General features: G+C 38.3%; 1 protein-coding gene across 9 annotated transcripts in view; it reads left to right on the top strand.

Annotated features, from left to right (window-relative positions):
* LOC124709828 (serine/threonine-protein kinase MARK2-like) overlaps positions 1-21,631 on the top strand; it is a 286,137-nt gene that overhangs the window by 219,045 nt on the left and 45,461 nt on the right. For 8 of the 9 annotated variants that reach the window (XM_047240879.1, XM_047240876.1, XM_047240875.1 and 5 more), the window contains one exon: positions 11,180-11,314. The exons of the other annotated variant lie outside the window; for it this stretch is intronic. In XM_047240879.1, the coding sequence (XP_047096835.1) occupies positions 11,180-11,314 (135 nt within the window). The remainder of the gene's footprint in view (positions 1-11,179; positions 11,315-21,631) is intronic. 9 annotated transcript variants of the gene reach the window in all.

The following is a 21,631-nucleotide window of genomic DNA, read 5'->3' as shown; positions in this document are numbered from 1 at the left end:
GATTTATTATCTAATAAAAATCGCTGATGTAACTGGAACAGGTAAATGTCTGGGAAGTACAAACGTTAGACACAATTTCATGTTAAAATCGATATTTTTAAAAGCCTGCAGCTGTCATTCATCATTTAAATAACGAAATACTGCGCTAGTTACGTATTTTTTCATGCTTAGCATGACGCGTTTCGAGAATTTTTTCTCATTGTCAAGTGCAAATATGTACTTTGTGTGGTGTTTGAGTATGTGTTGTTCTGCGTTTCTTACACTGTAGTCATCTTTTTGAAGTTATCGTGTACTGTGCCTCATCAATTATGTATAAAGCCAGACACACAGCAAACTGTCACTCACATTTTTTGTTTGTGTAACATCACACAAAAAAAAAAAATACGTACGTAAATACTGAACTCGACAACAAGAATAAATTCTTGAAACATGTTTTGCTCAGCATGAATACAATACGTAACCGGCACTGTGTTTACACTAAAAACATTTGAGCAATGCAAAGTGAGTGACTGTGTCATCTAGTGCTCCACGTGGCCATACGCCGAAACGCGCTAAATATGGTTCAACAAAGGTGTCACAATGATAACCACCACAAAACTGCATTTGCACAGTAGAGACAGTTTGGAAATGGTTCTGATTGGTCACAATATTTTCATTTGAACGAACCTAGTTACTCCCATCAGCCACCACGCGATTAGAGCTTGGCAGTGGCAGGAGGTATGGCATGAATTGTTACAACTTTTACTCGTTTACCACTTCAAATCCACTGAGTTGAGTGCCCTGGTGTCACGAAACTTAACCATTTAATATTTGTAAACACTACTGGATGGCCAACATCATGCCAGCATCATATTTTCTCCACATGCATTTTTTCGTAATACGTAAATTGCAAGAAAATTATAAATATGTTGGTGCAAAATTGGGTACAGATTAACTTTGTGGGCATAGGAAATTTGACGGGACCAATAAAAAATGTTGTAAATTGCAGGAAAATGTTAATTCCGGGAAGGTAAAAGTGGCGTTATACTGTAACTTTTTTCCCAATCATGAACTATGTCCTTATACTGAGACTGGTCTCATCAAAACTGGTAGACTGTAAACAGTGCGTGAGAATGAGTTGGCTGCATATGTGTTCTTGCACTTTTACCAGAAGGCAGAATAGCAGAATTCCTGCTTAGTTTTATGAAAAAGACAGACAGAAATATTTTCAGTTGTGGAAGGTAGAAATACAGATGATATTTTATCCATAATGGTTAACCTTTTCACTGTTGTGGGCATGTATTACACGTCTCCCTGCGCTGTTTCTCAGGTGTTGTAGACGTGTGTACACACGCTGCTTGGATTTTCCTACAGTGCTGCGGACATAAGAATGCATCCTGAGCCGCCAACCTGTCACTACTGCGGATGAATTACTTCCGTATCACGGTGAATAAAAAAGTTTAGAGTACTTATCGTACAACATATGTGCGTCACTATGTGCCATTGTTTGCAAAAAAAAAAAAAAAAAAAAAAAAAAAAAAAAAAAAAAAAAAAAAAAAAAAAAAAACATTTCGATATCTTGAATCATTTGACAGCTCATGACCACATGATTCACTATGCACAAGGACGACGTTAATGGGCTCATCGTGTGCGACTGTTCTTCTGATATAAAACCCAATAACTCGATAATGAAATGAGGTAATCTTCCTTACTCACTTTTAAATGAAATTTAGATATCTTATCTACATTTCATTCATTGTAAGGAAGCTAAAATCAGTAATACACTAAGGTTATGCAAGGCGTTTTTATCTGTACAAAATCTTTAAAATTTTGTGGAATGTTTTACTTAATTTGAGTGCAGGGCAGGAACTGTGGCATATAATGAAAAGAAATTGTCTTTCTCTGAAGCAAATACTGTAAGATGTGCTAATAGTTTTTGAAAAATCAGATGATAATTATTTCGTGTCAGCTGGAACGCCATCTCTCAGCACAGGCACCAGCATTTGACGAGCAGTACCATCATAACAAAAGCCACCTTAACATGGAATTCAAAGAGCAGGTCTGTAGCAGCAAAATTAGACTGTAGTAAATACTCCAACTAGCCACAAGTTTCTGGTTTTAGGATTGGGCCCATTAGTATTGATTTCTTGACAAGTTTTACATTTTTGTCCTAAAATATAACAAAGTTTTTGTAATTATATAGTTTACAAAATGCTTTAGGACACAAATGTAAAACCATTAGTAGAGTGTGTAATCACTACAACTTTTTTATATTGTAGCACACTAACGTAAAACTTGACAAGAAGTCAATGCTACTGTCTCACAATGGGCTCAGGCCCAAAACTAGTAACAGTACAATAAAATCATTTCTAAAAAACTTTTGGCTGGTTGCAGTATTTTCTGCAGCATAAAATACAGATGTGTGTAGACTCAAAGGGCTCTTATTTTGAAGGTAACTGCCATTCATAGAACATATTTACTAAATACACAAATTTGCACCATTAAGTCTTGTTTCTTTCTTGACAGGCCTTGTACACAGTCCTTTTTTGATGGATTAGAAGCCACTGAATTGGTTGATTTTGAAAAAATTTTCATAGCATAAGAACCGAGTTCGAGGTCGGAAAAGGGTTCACACTAAATGCCGAGACAAATAGTAATACAAGTAATCTTGTTTTTTTGTGTTGTGGTAGTAGACCGATTTTCAGAGTCATTTATGGTGAATATTAAGTGGTTGTCACTCAGTAGCTGAATGAGACGATTTTTTTTTTTTTTTTAAAGAAAAGAAAAAGCTATTGTAAAGGTAGCATGGAGAAATATTTAGCTACTTGTATATAGGTCATTTCTTTTTTTCTCTCTTTATGTGTGTGTATGTGTGTGTGTGTGTGTGTGTGTGTGTGTGTGTGTAGTTGCTTAAGACAGTTTTTTCTTGTACCCTTATTATTTACTAACATTTTGCATTATAACAGCATACTCATGTGTTGTGCATTCTTTTGGCATCTGCTAAAACAGGAATTTTTTGGAATGTCTCGTTGCATGCAATGGTTCATAGATTCTGTTTAGATATCTCTTCATTTTGTGAAGATGTCAGTGGTTTTGGTAATGGCATGTTAAGTTTTCACTCTCCATTTGAAATAAATTCTCACTCAATTCATGAGTTGGAGAACAAAATTTTTGTATGATGAATGACTTGACTTATGAGCTGTAGCAGTGTGTGGGAGAAAATAACAAGAATGTTCAGAATACATGTAAAGATGTTGGAAAAACATTCCTTCCATAGTTACTGCATGCAGATCCATTAATAACCTTCTCAGATAGTCTGCTTCTTTCAGATGTCATACGCACTTTTAACTGTGACACAGGAAAGTGAAGCAGAAAGTAATACATCTGAAGATATTTTGTGTTGGTTTTTCAGGTGCATATTAAGAAATGTATATAAAAGTTTTTATACCATCAAATATGTAACTCTGAGTGAAATCAGACATATCTGAACAATTGCGTAATCATTACCTAGCAACACACACACACACACACACACACACACACACACACACACACACACTTCCTAAGTTGATTTGTACTCAGCTTAAAAGGAGTGTATAGTTTGTCTGGGACTGGTGTCTGCCTGTGAATGCAGGGCTATGCTGCATAGTCTATTACCACAGGTCATTGCTTGTATATACAACAATAATAAAGAAATAATGCTCTTCAGTAGACTTTTACTGTACATTCACATTGAAAAGTTGATTATAAATGTACATAGTAAGCTACAGTGAAACTCTTATTCCATACTTTTCAAAGGACTTCTGAAAATGAAAATGGTGGGAAACAACCTTTCAAGCTCATAGTTCATAAGACATCTGTGAGCTGCTTATTAATTGTTGTGTTGTTCAGTCAGAAACCATCAATCTTATGTAGATTTGGCATAAGGGCACTTTTGTAGCATTCTTTTATTTTTTTATTTACTGTAAAACCTACTTTTCACCATAAAAACCAGAATCATAATCTGTTTTAACTTCTGATGGTGAATTTTTTCTGGATGATTTCCAATTTCATGAATACAGAGTTAACATCTTCTGCACAACAGATTTTCTACTGTGTATTTTAAAAGCAAGGATAATGGCCAAATCAGAGGGCTACAACTGTGCTAGTCACAAAGTGTTTCAACTTTTCAAAACCATCAGCGCTGATGCCTAAAATTACTGTAAGGCAAACTTAACGATATTTCCCTCCATAACAATTTCACCTTTGAAGGCAACTGTTTTACTTGAAATAACATGGAAGAAGAGAGATCTTTCATTGATGTTTGAAGATGTACTTTGGTTCATAGTGTTGTGTAAGCTCTGTTAACATATCAGTGTCACTGACAGTTTTTATATTCACTTTATCGTCTTCCCCATATATAGCTTTGTAGACCAATTTCTAGTGCTTCTTAAAGCTGCTGATCCACATGTTAATCGCAGAGGAATCCTCAATTCAGGGTATGTTAGCCACCTTCAGCACTTTTTTTTTCCCACCGGGATATTGGATGTATATGCTGCCGGAAACCAGTTCTTCATAATTTCTTCTTGAGCAACTGGCCTTTTTTTACCAATATCTGCATTTTTCAAAATTGAGTGTTGTGTTCCATGATGGTATTAAGTTTGGACATGGTATATTTAAATTCCGTGTAAGTGCAATGTGTGTTCTTTGATAAGTCTCAATTTTCTTGAGATTTTTTTACTTCTGTCTTTGAAGGAGCCTTTTTGTTGCTGCTCATACTATTCTCCATCGTAAAACTGCGACAGAAAAACAGTATGCTTTTTCTTAAAACAAACAGCTAACAACACAAATGGAATATCTATGAGCAGTGACTGATGGGAGTAGCTACTTCGATTAAAATCAGATGGCCTTGATCGATATCAAAAGCTTTCTCAGCACAGCTACCAAGTTAATCTTAGATAGAACACAACACTGTTCAGTGGGTTTGTATACTGTAATTTGAAACTGTATTATTGGTGGTCACAAATACTAGGAAGTGGATTTTGTGTGTACGTTATCATAATCCCAAGGAAAAGTTACAACCCAATTATGTTCTATAAAATATAGAAATATAATAATGTACTATAACATAACACTTTAGTATCATATTTTCCATAAAAGTTTGATAAGCAGAAGTACAGAATAGCTACAAATGCTGTTGAAATACAACACAAAATACTGCCTACAGCAATACTAAAGTGGAAATCTTTTGATCATTTTCAACAATTTCCTTATAAAACGTTTCTGCTCCTTCAGGTATGTAAAATGCCTCATAAGATTTAAGACATACTTTTTCTTTTCCTTGTTGACCACATTCTTTTCCAAGGTGGTTGCTTTACTCACTCCCTGGATATCCATACTTCTGCACGTTTTCCATACATCATAAGTGTCTGTTATGAGAACAATACCTTCTGCTTGGTGAGCAGTTATTTTGAAAGAATCTTAGATCATAAGGTTCTAGTGCAGTGGACTTGACTTCATAATCTTTATTTAGTATCTCAACCATGCCACATTGTTCCAGCACTATATAGTACTCAGTCATTTAAAGAACATCTTCCTTTCACCAAACAGTCAGTTTTCTGCTTTATTCCATGAAGGCTATTAGTATGCTCTTCATTACAGTATTATTTTGACTTGGTACAGGAGCCCAAAAATAAATGAGTTTTATTTCTACCATTTTCTGACTGGGAAGCCTCAAGATCTGAGAGAAAATGCAATAGGGGTTGCTTGGTAGCATCCTTTAGGACCTTCTGTTTCAAGCTAAATATAGAAAGCAATCCTTTTCTCTGTGCTCAAGAATGAATCATAATGCACAAATTGTACAGCCAAACCTGTCTGGTATAGAATACTTCATCTACGAAAAGCTCTGGTTATTGGCTGCTTCTGTTGTTTATCAAAACAGTCATAAACCACATTTGGGTTTTCCTTTTTGAACTAAGTTGTGCAACATGTAGTTTGTTATTAATTGATCCTTTTTCTCTAGACCGTGTTCCCTTTGAGTGTCTGTCTGTGGACACCCCTGTCTGACCAGTTGTTTTCCTTATGCTGTACCTCATCAAAACACACACTCTCTCCCTCCCTCCCTCCCCCCTCCCACCTCCTCCCCATCCATCCATGTGGTGGTCCTTCTCCCTGACAAAGCGGGCTCAAACTGAGCAATCATTTTGTTGTGTAAACCACTCATTTATTTCTGTTGTTGGTTCTGATGGCAAGTGCTTATTTCTGTTGGTTCTGATGGCAAGTGCTTGCCAAAAATCCCCCACCCACTCCCTCCAGAAACCTCTCTCGCTATACAATTGACAGTGACATCCTACATTGTTGTTCTCTCATCAGGTCTCTCAGAAGCAGAACACGGTTTGCATTTACTGACATTGCTTTAATTTTCTTAGAGTAAATATAGAGCTTTGCAAAACCTCATAGTTTTCAACAGGATATGCATGGCAACGAGCTTGATTTGTATCTACAAAAATCCAAATTTTGAACAACTGAACATTTGTCGACTTTTAGAAAAGCACTATTTGTATGACTGTGGAGTTATTAAGAAATATGCCATTGAACATTCAGCAAACCTATGGTTCTGCTGTGATAGCAACCATCTCATTTTGCTAATTATTTCTGTGATCTGAATGGTTCAGATCAAGGTTGACTTCTGACAAGGATTCAATTGTGTGATCTGCATGTTTTATCTGATTTGGCTGAACCTACTTACTTCCTCTGGAGTCATATGAAATGCAATGTTTACACAAGAGATGCCTGTGTGTGTATAAAAACTCTAGAGTGCAATGTGCATGTTGAAGGGTTTCAGTGACAATACACTTACCCATACTCACTGCTCTGATGCAGAAGATACACAGTTCAGTGGAATTTGCGGTTATGGTGGATCACTCATAACAATAAAACTAGGAGCTACAGTTCAAAATGGCACTCAAGAGACCTTTGGGTGTGTAATAGGACTTTAGAAACAATCAGTATTTCCTTGTTGATATTTCTGGCTGAGGCATTTCATGCTCCTTCAAAAATTATGTAACATCAATCTCATCAACTTGAGGTCTGTATCGTACTCAAATTTTTAAAATTCTGAATGTCTTCTCTTCTCAGTTTACTTTTTAGATTAATTATTGTGGCTGTGGGACTACCTGCCTCGAGTATGGGAGCTTTACTTAGAGAACATACTTCGTCACAAATTAAACCTGACTGCGTGCCTATTTAAAACACACAATTCTCATATTTTCCAAATATTAAAGTTGTGTAATTGAAAAATGGAAGATGTCACTTTGAAATAATTACAGTACAAGACAAATTAATTTATTTTATTGTCCCTTCAGCATGTAAAACACTAATCTAACAATGCCTGACTCATAAAGTCTTGTGTCAGCTGTTAGGTCTCTTCACTTCCTTACTGAAGTAACCATAGTTACGTCGCACTTCCACATCAGTTAACATTAGCTGATCACAGAAGCCTTTTCATTTTATGTTCTGTTGTCAGTATGTTCCTTTATGAAAATTACTGATTCAAAGACACACACAATGCAGATTCAGCCATAAATCTCATAACTAATTCCACACACCCTTCCAGGAAATTACTGATTAACACTTTTAACTCTTAATTACACTTTCTAGCAAATTCTTCATACTATTTGTCCATAATGTGACTGCTCCATGCTGAAGCCCAACAACTCTGTGAGCCCACACAGGGATGGTATGTGACCACTGCCATTTTGGGGCATTGTTACCATTGTACAGCAAGGCAGCATTCCCTCCACAAAAAAAGGTGTGCTCAGCTTAGAGAGTTCCACAAGCCCACTATAAGTAAGGAGTACACTATTGATACGTTAAACCATCAGAGATAGAAAACTCCTTACAAGTTATCTATGTATTTGCAATGTAGCAATATATCAAATGTTAAGGTTCACTACTACAAGGTATGGATTGCTTTGTTTATGGGGGAACAAATAAAACTATTTTGCAGAGGCAGCCTTAGCATTCAACTTATATTTAAAATAACTAGTAACGTTAAAGGATGAAATTATTCCCTTTCAAGATGGATTAAGTGTTGCATCAAGTGTTGAACCTATTCTTCTCACCATTTATTGCAATCTCTCTTTTTTTTTTTTTTTTTGTGCTGAAGTACATTCTGGCAGGAAACCGTCATTGCCAATCACTTTACTTTTGTTCTGGCAGAATGTAAATACTTTAAGAGTAAAGGAGATCACTCATCAAAAAGCAGAAACATCATCAGGCACACACAAAAAAGAAAGAAAACTTGTTGACTTTAAGAGTAATACTTTTTTGAGCTAGATCTCACAACCGTGCATGCACGTGTGCACTGCCCCTACATGCTGCCAGCAGGGCAAACAGTGCTACTGCTCCATTTCGGCAGGTGGACAGGTTTTGAGAGGAGGGTTTGTTGGGATGTGGGAGGGAGGGGTGGCAGGTGTACAGGCTAGGCATCTGACGCGAGGTTGTCAGAGCCAGTGTGGAGCAGCGCACACTGGTGTTGACATGGGGATGTGAATTGGGAGAGAGTGACAGAACGGAGGAAGGGGAAACTGTTGGGTGGAAGGCATGGAGATAGTGGGCTACAGGAAATTAAGGCCAGGTTGGTTATGATAGCGAGGGATTTATTGCAAGGATGACTACCATCTGCGTAGTTTAGAGAAGTTGGTGGTCAAGGGAAGGATCCAGATGCCCCGGTTGTGGATCAGCCACTTTAATTGGGCATGTTACACTTGGCTACATGATGTGCCACCAGGTGGTCAACACTGTTCACGGCAACAGTTTGTGTCGTGGACAGCTGGTTGATAGTCATACTGACAAAAAGCTCTGCAGTGTTTGCTGGAGAGTTGATATATTACATGGCTGCTTTCACAGGTGGCCCTGCCACTGATGGGGTATGATAAGTCTGTGACAGGACTGGAGTAGGAAGTGCTTGGTCAGTGGATGGTTGGGTGTTGCGCCTGTGGTTTCCACAGAGGTATGATCCCTGTGACAAAGGGCTAGGAGTGATAGTGTCATAGGGGTCGACTAGAATGTTTTGAAGGTTGGGTGGGTGATGGCACACCACTTTCGAAGGGTGGGAAGCATCGCGGATAGGATGCCCCTCATTTCACTGTGTGGTGATAGACAACCAAAGTTCTGTCAGTGTATGTACCAACCAGCTGTCCACCACAGCGAATGGCTGCTGCCAAACTGTTGCTTAGAACCGAGTTAGCCACCTGGTGCCACAACATGCAGCTAAGCATAACATGCTCAGTTTCAGTGGCTGTTTCACAACTCGAGTTGTCTGTGTCCTGCCCTCCACGTCCAGCTTCTCTGAACTATGCAGATGGGAGTCACCCTTGCAAAGCCTCCTTCACTCCGATAATCATCCTGGCCTCAATCGCCGGTAACCCAGGCTGAGTTTGACCCTCCCAATTTGTGTCCCAATGTCACCTTCAGCATGCACTGCTCCTCACTGGCTCCAACAGCTTTGCATTGTGCATCTGCTACCTCTTCCTGCCTTCACTCCTAACTGGCAAATCCTCTGCCTTCCTCCAAGCTACTAATCATCCACTGCCAACCCTTCTGACTCTGTCCCCCTTTACCCACCCCAACCAGCACAAACCCCACCCCAACTGACACAAACCCCATTCCAACCTGCCCACCTGCATCGTTAGTTCTGCCAGTGCCACGCAGGGGCATAGGTCGGCTTGTGCGTGTGCGTGAGATCTGTCTCGAAGAATTACTCCAAAAGCTTTATTTTTTGTGTTTACCTGTCAATTATTCAACACTTCTGCTTTTTGGGGAGTGGTCTCCTTTACTCCTAAAGTATTTGCAATTCTTTTTCTGTGGCCTTCACACAAATTTGTATTGTAAAAAATGATTCTCTGCGTTTAGTATATTTCATTCAATGACTATAGTCATATATTTTAAAGAGTAAAATAATTGACATTTAGATACTGTGTTTGATGCACTTCACATTTGTGAAGTCTTATTTGCTGTGGCTTTCCTACTGTGTTTGTCCTTCTTCCATAACATCATTTACACATTATAACCATCATATCATAATTAAATGTGTTTCATGTATAATCACAATAATTCCTCCATTGTATCAGTTGATTGGGTAAAATTGCATTTAACTGCAAACTGCCTTAGTGCCATGGAAACAAAAATATATTTTGGTGCAACAATTAGCAAGCTGGTTGGTGTATCATGTGGTTAGAGACCACTGCTTCATTTGAAAGATTAATTGTAATCGTAGTTAACATTTTATATGGCCATGATGCTAAAGTTCATATGGAGCACTTACGTTAGGCGGTATAAGAACTTTTTGATACTGTTCTCAGAAAGTCAAAGAAATACTGACTTGTGCTAGTGCAAATTACAGAAAGTTGCAGCTCACTGTGTTATAGTTGAGCATGTTAGATTTAAGAAATTACATCAAAATTTGGGAGTTCAAATGCACAAGTAAAATAAGTTCAGAACTGGACAAATAAGTACTAGCAAGTGTGTGTGTGTGTGTGTGTGTGTGTGTGTGTGTGTGTGTGTGTGAGAGAGAGAGAGAGATACATTATTAGAGTTGTAAATGAACTACAGTTATAACATGGTGTGGAACAATTATGAAGAGACATTTTGTGGAAAATGAGGATTATACTGTTTGTTTATTTCACATTATGTTTGAATGTGGCAGTTCATTTGAAGTTGGCCTGTTGCTTCATGACAGCATTGTCAGAAGCACACAACTCTTCTTTTGCTAACTATGTTTCATTGTTGATATAATTATTTACTCACTCCTAATTTGCTTTTTAAAAATTAAGTTCATTCTTGTTGTTTTTATCTAACAGCTAATGATTGCTCATATGTTCTACTAATAAATTTCATTTAAATAATTACTAAACAGCACATAAAGATAAATTCATTTTCCATGAAGGACAGAAACATGGACATGTATGCAAGCAATAATTTGTTGAAAGCTCTTTATTTCCTCAATTTTTATGTTATAAACATGATTCATTCTGTTCTTACTAATTCTGCATTTGTAATGTGTTACTTTGCTTGGCTGCAAGTCTTGCAATTTTAGCTTATTCTCATTTTTAAGCACCACACGCCTATCTTTCTGTCCTACACCATGACATGCCGTGTGCAGCTAAATCAGTAATTTGCTACAAAAGCGAATAGTGCAGTGGTTATTTGTGTTGTACAGCACGTTGGGGGCAGGAGACAGCTTGCCGGTAGCTGTTCGATCGGCCAAGGGCCATATCAAGTCTGCGTCCATCTCAACATCTGGCAGGGCCGAACATGCGACCTTAGAAACCCCTATAGATCCTCTCAGGCAAAGGTAGTATGCTGTCTGCTCAGTCCCAGTTCCTTTCTATAGTTACTATCCTTCCAGGCAAGCTTAAAGAGAAAGTGTTTCAGAAACTTAGCCAAACTACAGATACTTAGGTAGCTAATGCCATCTCTGCTTTCAGTTGATGAGCAGCTTATTTTCTTCTTACCTAAAACTTTTTGTGGTGTTTCAAAAATAGTCTGGTGATAGTAGTTGACAATGTTGCTTGCATACATCCCAATCCTACTTCCTGTTAAGTTAGCATTAATTTTTCCCTTGCTTTTCTTTCATACATGCTGTGCTTTTCCTGTTACTGAATGCTTGTCTTATTGCTATATATTGTGAAATTTCCATGTTGCTTTGTGTTGTTTAGTTTTAATATTTGTATGTGCTGACCATTGCATGTTTGTATTAAACTTGTTGTAGGTACTAACTCTTACTTATTGATACTGATGTGCTGAAATGTTATTTCATTGCATGAGAACTTGACTATGTACTTAACAATGTTTTTGCTAGGTACAGAGACGATTAGACTCAGGATAAAAAATTTTACATTTTGCCACTTTAAAGAATGAGAGTGACAACCACAGTTCACATTTTGATCAAATATTTAATTAATATTGCTCTTTAAATATACATTCTGTATTGGCAAGCTGCCTGGAGGGTTTCTCCCTCCCCCTCCCTCCCCCCTCCCTCCCTCCCCCTCCCTCCCTCCCTCCCTCCCTCCCTCTCCCTCCCTCCCTCTCCCCCCTCCCTCTCCCCCCTCTAATACCAATACGTAATAACTCAAGATAATTTTATGTACAACACTGTAGTATATAAAATTATCATGTTATAGAGAGAGAAGTATGCAACACTTCAGAGTTTTATATAAATTGTAGGTAGTTCTCTTGTAGCAGTGTTTCATATAGTTAGTGTGCTTGTTTCTTTTGCTCACAATTTTCTCAAGAGTTTTGTCCAGTTATGCGATAGTGATCAATAGTTGTGTTTACCATAAAAATTCTTGTGTGACCTGTTTACATTCATTAAGTAAAAAATTAATGTCCAAATTTCAGAGTTTGCAGTCAAGTTAATGTTATCATTTTCCTTCCATATTTTGATTACTTCCGTAGTGGACTCCTACTAAACGAGGCAAGTTGTTGACATATTGCAGAAGGAAAGTTGTGTCTTCCATAACAAAACCAAGAACTCAATTTTTTAAAGTGTAATATTGTATAAACAGAGAACTTGCTTACCTGTTACTCTTTAGTTACACATCATAATTCCTCCCAGACCAAAACTGATGGCTCAAAAATACAAACAAGTAAAATAGGCAGACCTAATGGATACTTTTGTGTTCTAATAACAAATTTATTAGCACAGTTCTTCGTAAATGTGTTACATGTTAGCCTTTGTCTTCTTTTTTCCCCCTCATTAATTGGACATGGAATTAATATTTCCACCAATCCATTAATTGTGAAGTTAAATTCCACTTCAGATGTAATTTTAACGTTTGTGAAAATATTGTTAGCCCCTTACTGGCCAGAGAAAACACTATTAAGACCCAATATTTTTAAATTGCTAGATACAAAAGAATGTTAGTCTTCAAATTTGTCACAGAAGTGTCAGGAGCTGTGCTATAGTAGGATATTTTGTTTATTCTTTCTCACAGTTGCTGGTTTTTTATTTTAATTTTTTATTAAATAATGAGTGCTTTAGCACCCTAAATGGTAGTTTTGTTTGTATTATTGCATGAAATAAGACCACAATGGTGTTTGTTTGACTACTGAAACCTGCTGTCTTATATAATTTAAGTGGGACACTTAGAATTCATCATTACCTGATTTTTTATGAAAAGAATATTCTATTGCTTGTCATTATTCACTTTTTGTCTACGTTATTCTATCATGCAGTTATGCTTTTTATCAGTACTTGATACTGCAGGCTCTTCATTACCAAATGTATAAATGTCAAGACGTAAGTCCTGTAGCCACCACAGTTCATTGATTTATGAAAAGTGTGTGTATTTTGTCAAAATATTCAACATATGCACTACACGTGAAAGATTTGATGTTTTCCTCAAACTCCGTGCTCACTCTAATATTAAGTGTTTCTGAGTCTCTTAGATTGTGTATTGCACAGTATGGTGTGCTTCAAAAGTGTTGTTTCTAGTTATACAACTAACTGCGGATCATTAATCAAAGAATACAGTGGTGTTTTTATGAAGCAGTCCAATAACTTTTTCTAGTGAGGTTTATTTCATAAGAAATTCATTGTAGCCTACTTATTTTCATTGGGGTGGGGGGGGGGGGGGGGGGGTCGTCTGCGGTGAACAGCAAATGCTGCACTATCTGATTAAAAGTATCTGGACACCTATTAATGAAGGTGTGTGTAACTTTCACCATGAACTCTGCTGGGGACATATTCAGTGAGGTGTCTGAATATCTGTGGAGGAATGGCAGCCCATTCTTTTACAGGAGTCAAAACCACAGAAGGTAGTAATGTTTGATGCTGGGATCAGCAATGATTTCAACAGCCCAGAGGTGTTCCATTGGATTTAGGTCAGGAGCACAGGCAGGCAAGTCCATTTGCAGGAATGTTATTGTCCACAAATATTGCCTCGCAGCTACTGCTTTGTGACAAAGTGCATTGTCATGTTGACACAATGAAGCGTTATCTCCATACTGTTTCTCTGCTGGATGCAGTACACAGTGATGTAAAATTTGTTCATTTCCTTCTGCAGGTAGTGTTTTCTTAAGCAAAATAGGGACATCAAACCCTAACCATTTCACTGATGGGCTTACTGATAACAGCAGTTAATGTTATCCATGCAATGACCAAAGCCAAACCCTTCCAGTGGATGCCACAGGATATAGAACGATTCACCGCTCCAAATTACTAGTTTTCAATCGTCCACTGTCCAGTGGTGTTGCTTTTTACACAACCTCAAGTCTCATTTAGCATTTGCTACCGAAATATGTGGCATATAAGGACCTGTTTGACAATTATATTCTGTTCTTTTAAACTACCTAAACATGGAAAATGTGTTAACTAGACTGCTGGAAGAACTTTGGAGCTCACGAGTGATCCCTTCTACTGATTTCATGCTGTCTTTTACAGCTACCCACTGCAATGCTGATCAGTCCCTATTTGTCTGTACATGTACATGAGGTCTGCATGGCCTTTGCCTACTTATGGTTATTTGTTCGTGTTTTCACTTCGCAATCACATCACCAGCAATCAACCTCGGCAGGGTTGAAATGTCCATGATGGACTCGTTATTCAGGTGCCATCCAGTAATACTCAGTCAGTGAGTTCCATTCTGCTGTTACAGTTTCCTACTTGTGTGTGTGTGTGTGTGTGTGTGTGTGTGTGTGTGTGTGTGTGGGCACGCCCACACACACACACACACACACACACACACACACACACACACAAGTAGGAAACTGTAACAGCAGAATGGAACTCACTGACTGAGTATTACTGGATGGCACCTGAATAACGAGTCCATCATGGACATTTCAACCCTGCCGAGATTGATTGCTGGTGATGTGATTGCGAAGTGAAAACACGAACAAATAACCATAAGTAGGCAAAGGCCATGCAGACCTCATGTACATGTACAGACAAATAGGGACTGTGTGTGGGCGTGCGCGTGCCCCCACACACACACACACACACACACACACACACACACACACACTCGCGTGTGCGAAAAATGCAGTGTTGACAGTCATACTAGCCAGGATTTTAATCATAAAATCACAAGGTGCGAAAAATGCAGTGTTGACAGTCATACTAGCCAGGATTTTAATCATAAAATCACAAGACTGTTGTTGACTGTTACTCTATAAGTATGTCTGTTTCTTTATAATAGAAACATAAGGGATGGCTTTTCTGCAGAGGTACAGTGGCTCTCACATTTTTGAAGAAACTGAGAAAATAGAATAATTTGAGTTTTTTAATTATTTAGATTTGATCAGGAGGAAACCAGTACTACCTCCAAATCAAATTATTAAGCACTGTCTCTCATGTGGAGGGAGGAAAGATAAAAACTCTTAAAAATTATTTCAGCTGTACTGAGTACAAAATGCTGAAATGAAAAAGTGTTAATGAACTCTCCTGAATCTCTTAAATCCTTCTGCTGTGGTAGATTTCAGTAATAATGGATGCCTCATCACTGTAGTTTAATTGTAACAACAGCATAGTGAACGCATTATTGTGGCAAAGATAGATACGAAGCCCACGCCTACTACAGTAATACAAGTTTATATGCCAACTAGCTCTGCAGATGATGAAGAAATTGAAGAAATGTATGATGAAATAAAAGAAATTATTCAGATAGTGAAGGGTGACGAAAATTCAATAGTCATGGGTGACTGGAATTCGGTAGTAGGAAAAGGGAGAGAAGGATATGTAGTAGGTGAATATGGATTGGGGCTAAGAAATGAAAGAGGAAGCCGCCTGGTAGAATTTTGCACGGAGCGTAAGTTAATCATAGCTAACACTTGGTTCAAGAATCATAAAAGAAGGTTGTATACATGGAAGAATCCTGGAGATACTAAAAGGTATCAGATAGATTATATAATGGTAAGACTGAGATTTATTTTGTAGATTAGTGACTACCCCAGATGATGATTCTCCATCACGGTTGAAATAAGTAGCTGATTATTTACTTAATACAATTCAAGTTCATGAAGCTCCTCCTTTTTTGTCTTGTATAAATACCTGAGCCATATATATATATCACACATGTTGTGGTTGTATCATTCTTCTGGTGTCCTGAAGTTTTTTGACACGTAATTAGCAACAGTTAAGTGTAGTCTTCCAAAGCGAGATGAAGAGATGGAAAATTTTCTGAGTGATACTCATTAAGTATGGCACATAATGCACTATTCAGTTTTAAAGTTGACTGTACTAAGTGTGTAAAATGTCCATTCCCACTTTAAAAAAAAAAAAAGAAAGAAAAAGAAAAAAATATTTGCACAGTGTTTTGGAAGAGGCAGATATAATTCTTGCAGATCGCTGGGAGTCTGAATAAACCTATGACTGACTGTTTCAGGCTGATGCTGAATGAAACACTGAAATTTCTGTTGAACTACAGTTCCCTGCTCTCATTACAATAAGTGTCCAAGCTAGCCTTATGAGCTCTGAGCTTGCCATGAAATTTGGCTAGACTCTCTAACCACCTCATTTCAAACAGTTGTGTATTCTGCGAGTCTTAACGCTACAACACATTGTAATAATGTGAAATAAGGAAGTGTACATTTTACTTAGCATACACGTTACTTTAACCACATCTATCTTGTAGTCCTGACAAAATGCATGGAAAAATCTTTGTTCTGAATAATGATGTCATCACAAAATAGGAAAAAAGTCTGGACAGCACCAGTCCAGATTTTAATGAACATTGGCCACTAATAACAAATGATGAAAATGTAGATAAACAGCAATGATCTTACTTTTTGTACACTGTCTGATAAAAAGTATGTACAGTCCTCTGTAACGTGGAATTGACCAGTAGTTGTCACAAGAGGTGGATCCGTCAGCATACAAGGAGATGGGTACTTTGAAGAAGAATGCAATGTTGACAGCCATACTAGGTGCCCCGCCCCCAACAAAAACACACACACACACACACACACACACACACATTATTTTACGCAGCAGCTTAAAACAGTCACATGCCTAAAAGTTGCTTATAACACAACAAACAATGATACCAATCTCACAGATACACAGTGTTATGTGTCAGTATTTAGTGAACTAGAAATGGGATAAACAAAATATTAGGGTTTGTCTTTCACTTACGTGACATAAATAAAAAGGAATAATAATGTTGTGGAAGGGGTATTTTTATTGGCTGTGAAACCAAATTTACTTGCTGTCATCACTTGTTGCAATTTTTTGCCAAGATTTTGTTTTCCTTTGAGGAAACTAATTTTTTCCTGTCTGTCATTGTTTCTTCACTGTCATGTTTGTTTCAGACCTCCACCACTCTGTGAGATGTGTGGTGTGCTACTTTCAGTTCAGCCTATTTTGGCAATCTGTGTGTTATACAGGTTGAGTCACTAACTATTGCCACCTAGAATAACTCCAAAAATATGATAGCAGCATGAAAATTCGTGGGACAAAAGTTGCACGGGACAACAGCGGCCATAATACGAAATTGGTTTTCTGTTGCTAGGTGGGGTCACGTCAGAGATATGAAGATCAACTTCTTCTTCTTTCTAAATGGGATGCTATAGTTGGGTACTCATTTTCTGATAGCGGCTATTGAGACAAATCCAGCGATGTGTAACAGTAAGTCTTTGAAGGTCAAAAATGTGGCATGAATGTCCATTTACAGAAGGTGTTCGAAGTGATGGCCATTGGTATCAATGCCTGCTGCAATCTTCTTGTCATGGGTTGAGTGGTATTCATTATCACTTCAGCACTTATCGAAGCACATGCTCTGACAACTCTCTCTTGTATATCATACAAATAGTAAATATTCACTGAATATGGCATATCCATCTAACATGCCATTGACATGTAAACGCCATTCGATGGTTTCGCAATGCAACACTAATTGGAATGGTAAGACTAGTATCGTCAAATCAAGCGAATGTGAATGATGTATTCCTTTGAAGAACTAGTCAGTATACTTCTCATTTATGGAGAATGCCAACGAAATTCAGTGAGAGCTAGAGACTTAAATGCTGAATGATATCCTCAACATACTCACCCTACACGTCGTACATTTAAATATGTGTATGATAAATTGAAAACTACTGTATCTTCAACACATCAGAAACATATCCGGCAAAGGAAAGTTACTAATGAAGAAATGGAAATTGGGACTTTTGCCACTGTGGTTTGAGATCCTTGTGTCAGTTCGCGTCAAATCACAAGGGAATCTGGCATGAGCCAGAGCAGCGTTGTTTGTGTTCTGCATCGCCATAAATATCATCCTTACCATATCAGTCTCCACCAAGAACTAACTGGTACGGATTGTATGCATCGCAATGAATTCTGCCAATGAGCTCAACTTCAGATTCATAGGGATGACACATTTATTAATTTGATTTTATTTACTGATGAGGCTACATTCTCAAACCCTGGAAATGCATTATTGGGCAACTGAAAATCCACATTGGCTGCGGTGAGTTGCACACCAAAAACCATGATCGGTGAAAAGTATGATGTGGGATTCTGGGGGACAGAATTAAAGGCCCCTATTTCATCTAAGAAAATCTTAATGGTAGGAAGTACACCACATTTCCTGCAAGAAACATTAGGACTGTTATAGGAAGAAATACCTTTAGGAACAAGGAACAGAATGTGGTATCAACACAATGGATGTCCGGCACATTTTTCGCTGATGGCTAGAAATGAGTTGCAGAGACAATTCCCAAATTATTGGATTGGACGTGGATGAGATGTGTCATAGCCAATTCGTTCGCCAGATTGACCCCTGCTCCCCTCGTTGTGGGGATTCGTAAAAGACATTGTTACAAAGACGTTCCAACTACACGTGAAGATAAGTAAGAGAGAATTGTCAAACCTTGTGCTTCGATAAGTTGCACATACCACATCACAGCGATGTGATAAGGAATACCACTCAAGAAGATTGCAGCACAGCATTGATACCAATGGTCATCACTTCAAACACCTGTAAATGGGCGTTCATGCCACCTTTGCAAGCTTTGTTGATCTTCAAAGACCTTACTGTTATACATCATTGGATTCGTCTCGATAGTTGCTACCAGAAAATAAGTACCAAACTGTAGCACCCCTAAAAAAAAAAAAAAAAAAAAAAAACTAAGTTGATCTTCGTATCTCTGACATGACCCCACCTAGCAACAAAAAACCAAATTCACGTTATGACTCCCGTTGTCCCATGCAACTTTTGCCCCACAAACTTTTCAGCTACTATCTTACTTTCAGAGCTATTCTACGTGGCAATAGTTAGTAACTCATCCTATATACTGATATCATGGCAGCCCTTAGTCTCGATGGAGATCTGTCCACCATCCTTGCCGATACCGATTCCAGTGTTACAAAGGTGTTGAAATTTTGTGAACTGTCAAGCCTCATTCCTGAAATGGTGGGAAAGGTAGGCAGACTTCAGTGCCTTATAAACTGCTCCACATCTGGAGACAGCCTTCGTCAGGACACTAGTGACCCATGATTTTGAGTACCCCTCAACTAAAATAATAATAATCACTGTTCTTAATTTGTATTATTTTCTTTTCAGTGCATTTGTTGTAATTTATTTCAGTCATATAATATTTGATTTGTTAAGTAAACTCTCATACTTAACTTGCTCCATTTCTGTCTCCTGTTCATTGTTAAAGCCCATCTTCACCAGAAGTAAGCAGTACAATGTCATAACCAAAATAGTTGTGCAAATATTTAGCATTAACCCATATTCGATTACTCGGGACTAAAGGTCTGAAAACTACTTCTAGAACTTTTGGGAACTATTTCATTAATATGAAATGTCTGTGCCTGACTCCTATTTCAGTTCTTAATTTTTCTAAGTCCTGATGATGTCCTGTTTGAAGTAATAGCATTAAAATGTATTTCAGTATACGAATGTCAGTTGCATAAAATTCTTGTTACTCAATGGAGGTTCATGCAGATGTAGTTGAAACTAAATCAAAAACTTTCGCAAGCTCTGTAAATTCCAGACATCAGTAATCCACAATAATTGCTTTGTTTTGCCTGATTAAAATGCAGTAGACACATCAATGGTCACATGAACAAAACAGAGAATGTTGCTACCATTCAAACTACATGAATCCTACTCCCTTCTTATATTACACCTACTTACAATTTCCTGCCAATCTTTCCAATATGTCCTCCCATCCTATTCCAATCTTGTTGTGGGTTTAACCTATCAGAGGCAGGGTCACTTTTGAAAGCAGTCAGATCATATACCAGCTTTACAGTAATTTCTGCTGCCTGATGTAGCAGTGAGCTATTTGGCACTGTATTCTTATTCTGTGGGCATGCTGCCTCTCCTCCTCCCTCTCCCTCTGCATGAGCATCCAATTTCCCCAACATTCTGTCCCATTCATAGTCAAGTTTCCTTTCCACTCCCTGCCACCTTTGTTCCCTCACCCTCTCCATCTGACACATACCCTAATGCCAGTTGGCTACAGTGCTGGCTAATGTAGTCAGCTGGGACACTGCAACTGTGCTGGTGTGTGTGTGTGTGTGTGTGTGTGTGTGTGTGTGTGTGTGTGTGTGTGTGTGTGTGTGCGCGTGTGTGTGCGTGCGTTTTTCTCTAAGCTTTCTTGGACTTCCAAAAGCTTGCAGCGTACTCGGTCTAGTTTATTTACCTATTGATGACTCAACACCTCAACTGTTTGATGAATAGTCACTCCTAAAATTATTTGTAATCCAGCTGTCCATTACTATTTTAAAATGCATTTTGTGTGTTTTTCGTCAAAATTTAAGTGATATTTTGTACATTACATAGGTGAGGGAGACAGATAAGATACAAACTATGGACAAGTGTTGTTATTAAACAGTAGCTGACAAACCTAACATAGCCTGGGAAACAAAAAATGTGTTGTGGGATATCGGAAAAAGTTTCATTTCCGTGTATTCCTTAACATGGTTAGGTTAGGTTAGGTTAGGTTCTTTGAAATTGCGAAACAGTACCAAGATCCCAGACAATTTTTTGTGTGCTAGGGGCAGCTGCTTGGCATGTCTATTATGTAAATTTTTTGGACGTTATTCTACTTTCTCACATAATTTTTTGCATTTTTGCACTACCATGGATCCTTGCTTCTTCCATCTGCGTCAATACAGAAAAGTTTTGTTATCCCTAGCAAGATCTCAGTCTCACGTACTGTTCCTGTGTTGTTGCTTGGTTCATGAAATCCCCGCTAGTGGCCTTACCATCAAATTACCCACCTCTGCTGCCACCCCTCCTTCCACAATGATCTCCACCTGTTCAGATTCTGCCAATCCTTAGCCCTCACCAACATAGTCCTACAAAACCATATCAACCAAGCCCAATCCTCCTTGCGGTACCTTGTCTCTATCCACAAAATTCTCCTGCTGTGTAATCCCAAATTCCTGGAACCCATAACACACATTAAAACTCTTGCCCTGCAGGAACTTGAGCAACATGCACAACGCCACCTCAAAAAGCTCTCCATCCTGCTCACTTCCTACTCCCGCCTTGGAGCACCACTGTCCACCACTTCTGAAACAACCTCCAAACCTCCCGCACACCCCCTCATAGCCGACAAACCCTGTCTCACAGACGTTCTACACTTACCCCACCTTCCAAAACTCCCTCCCACCACCACACAGAACCCAAAACCTAAACAGACCCGCAACACAGTC

This window comes from Schistocerca piceifrons, chromosome 1, assembly GCF_021461385.2.
Source record: "Schistocerca piceifrons isolate TAMUIC-IGC-003096 chromosome 1, iqSchPice1.1, whole genome shotgun sequence".
NCBI lineage: Eukaryota > Metazoa > Arthropoda > Insecta > Orthoptera > Acrididae > Schistocerca > Schistocerca piceifrons.
This window is presented reverse-complemented; position numbering and strand designations above follow the sequence as displayed.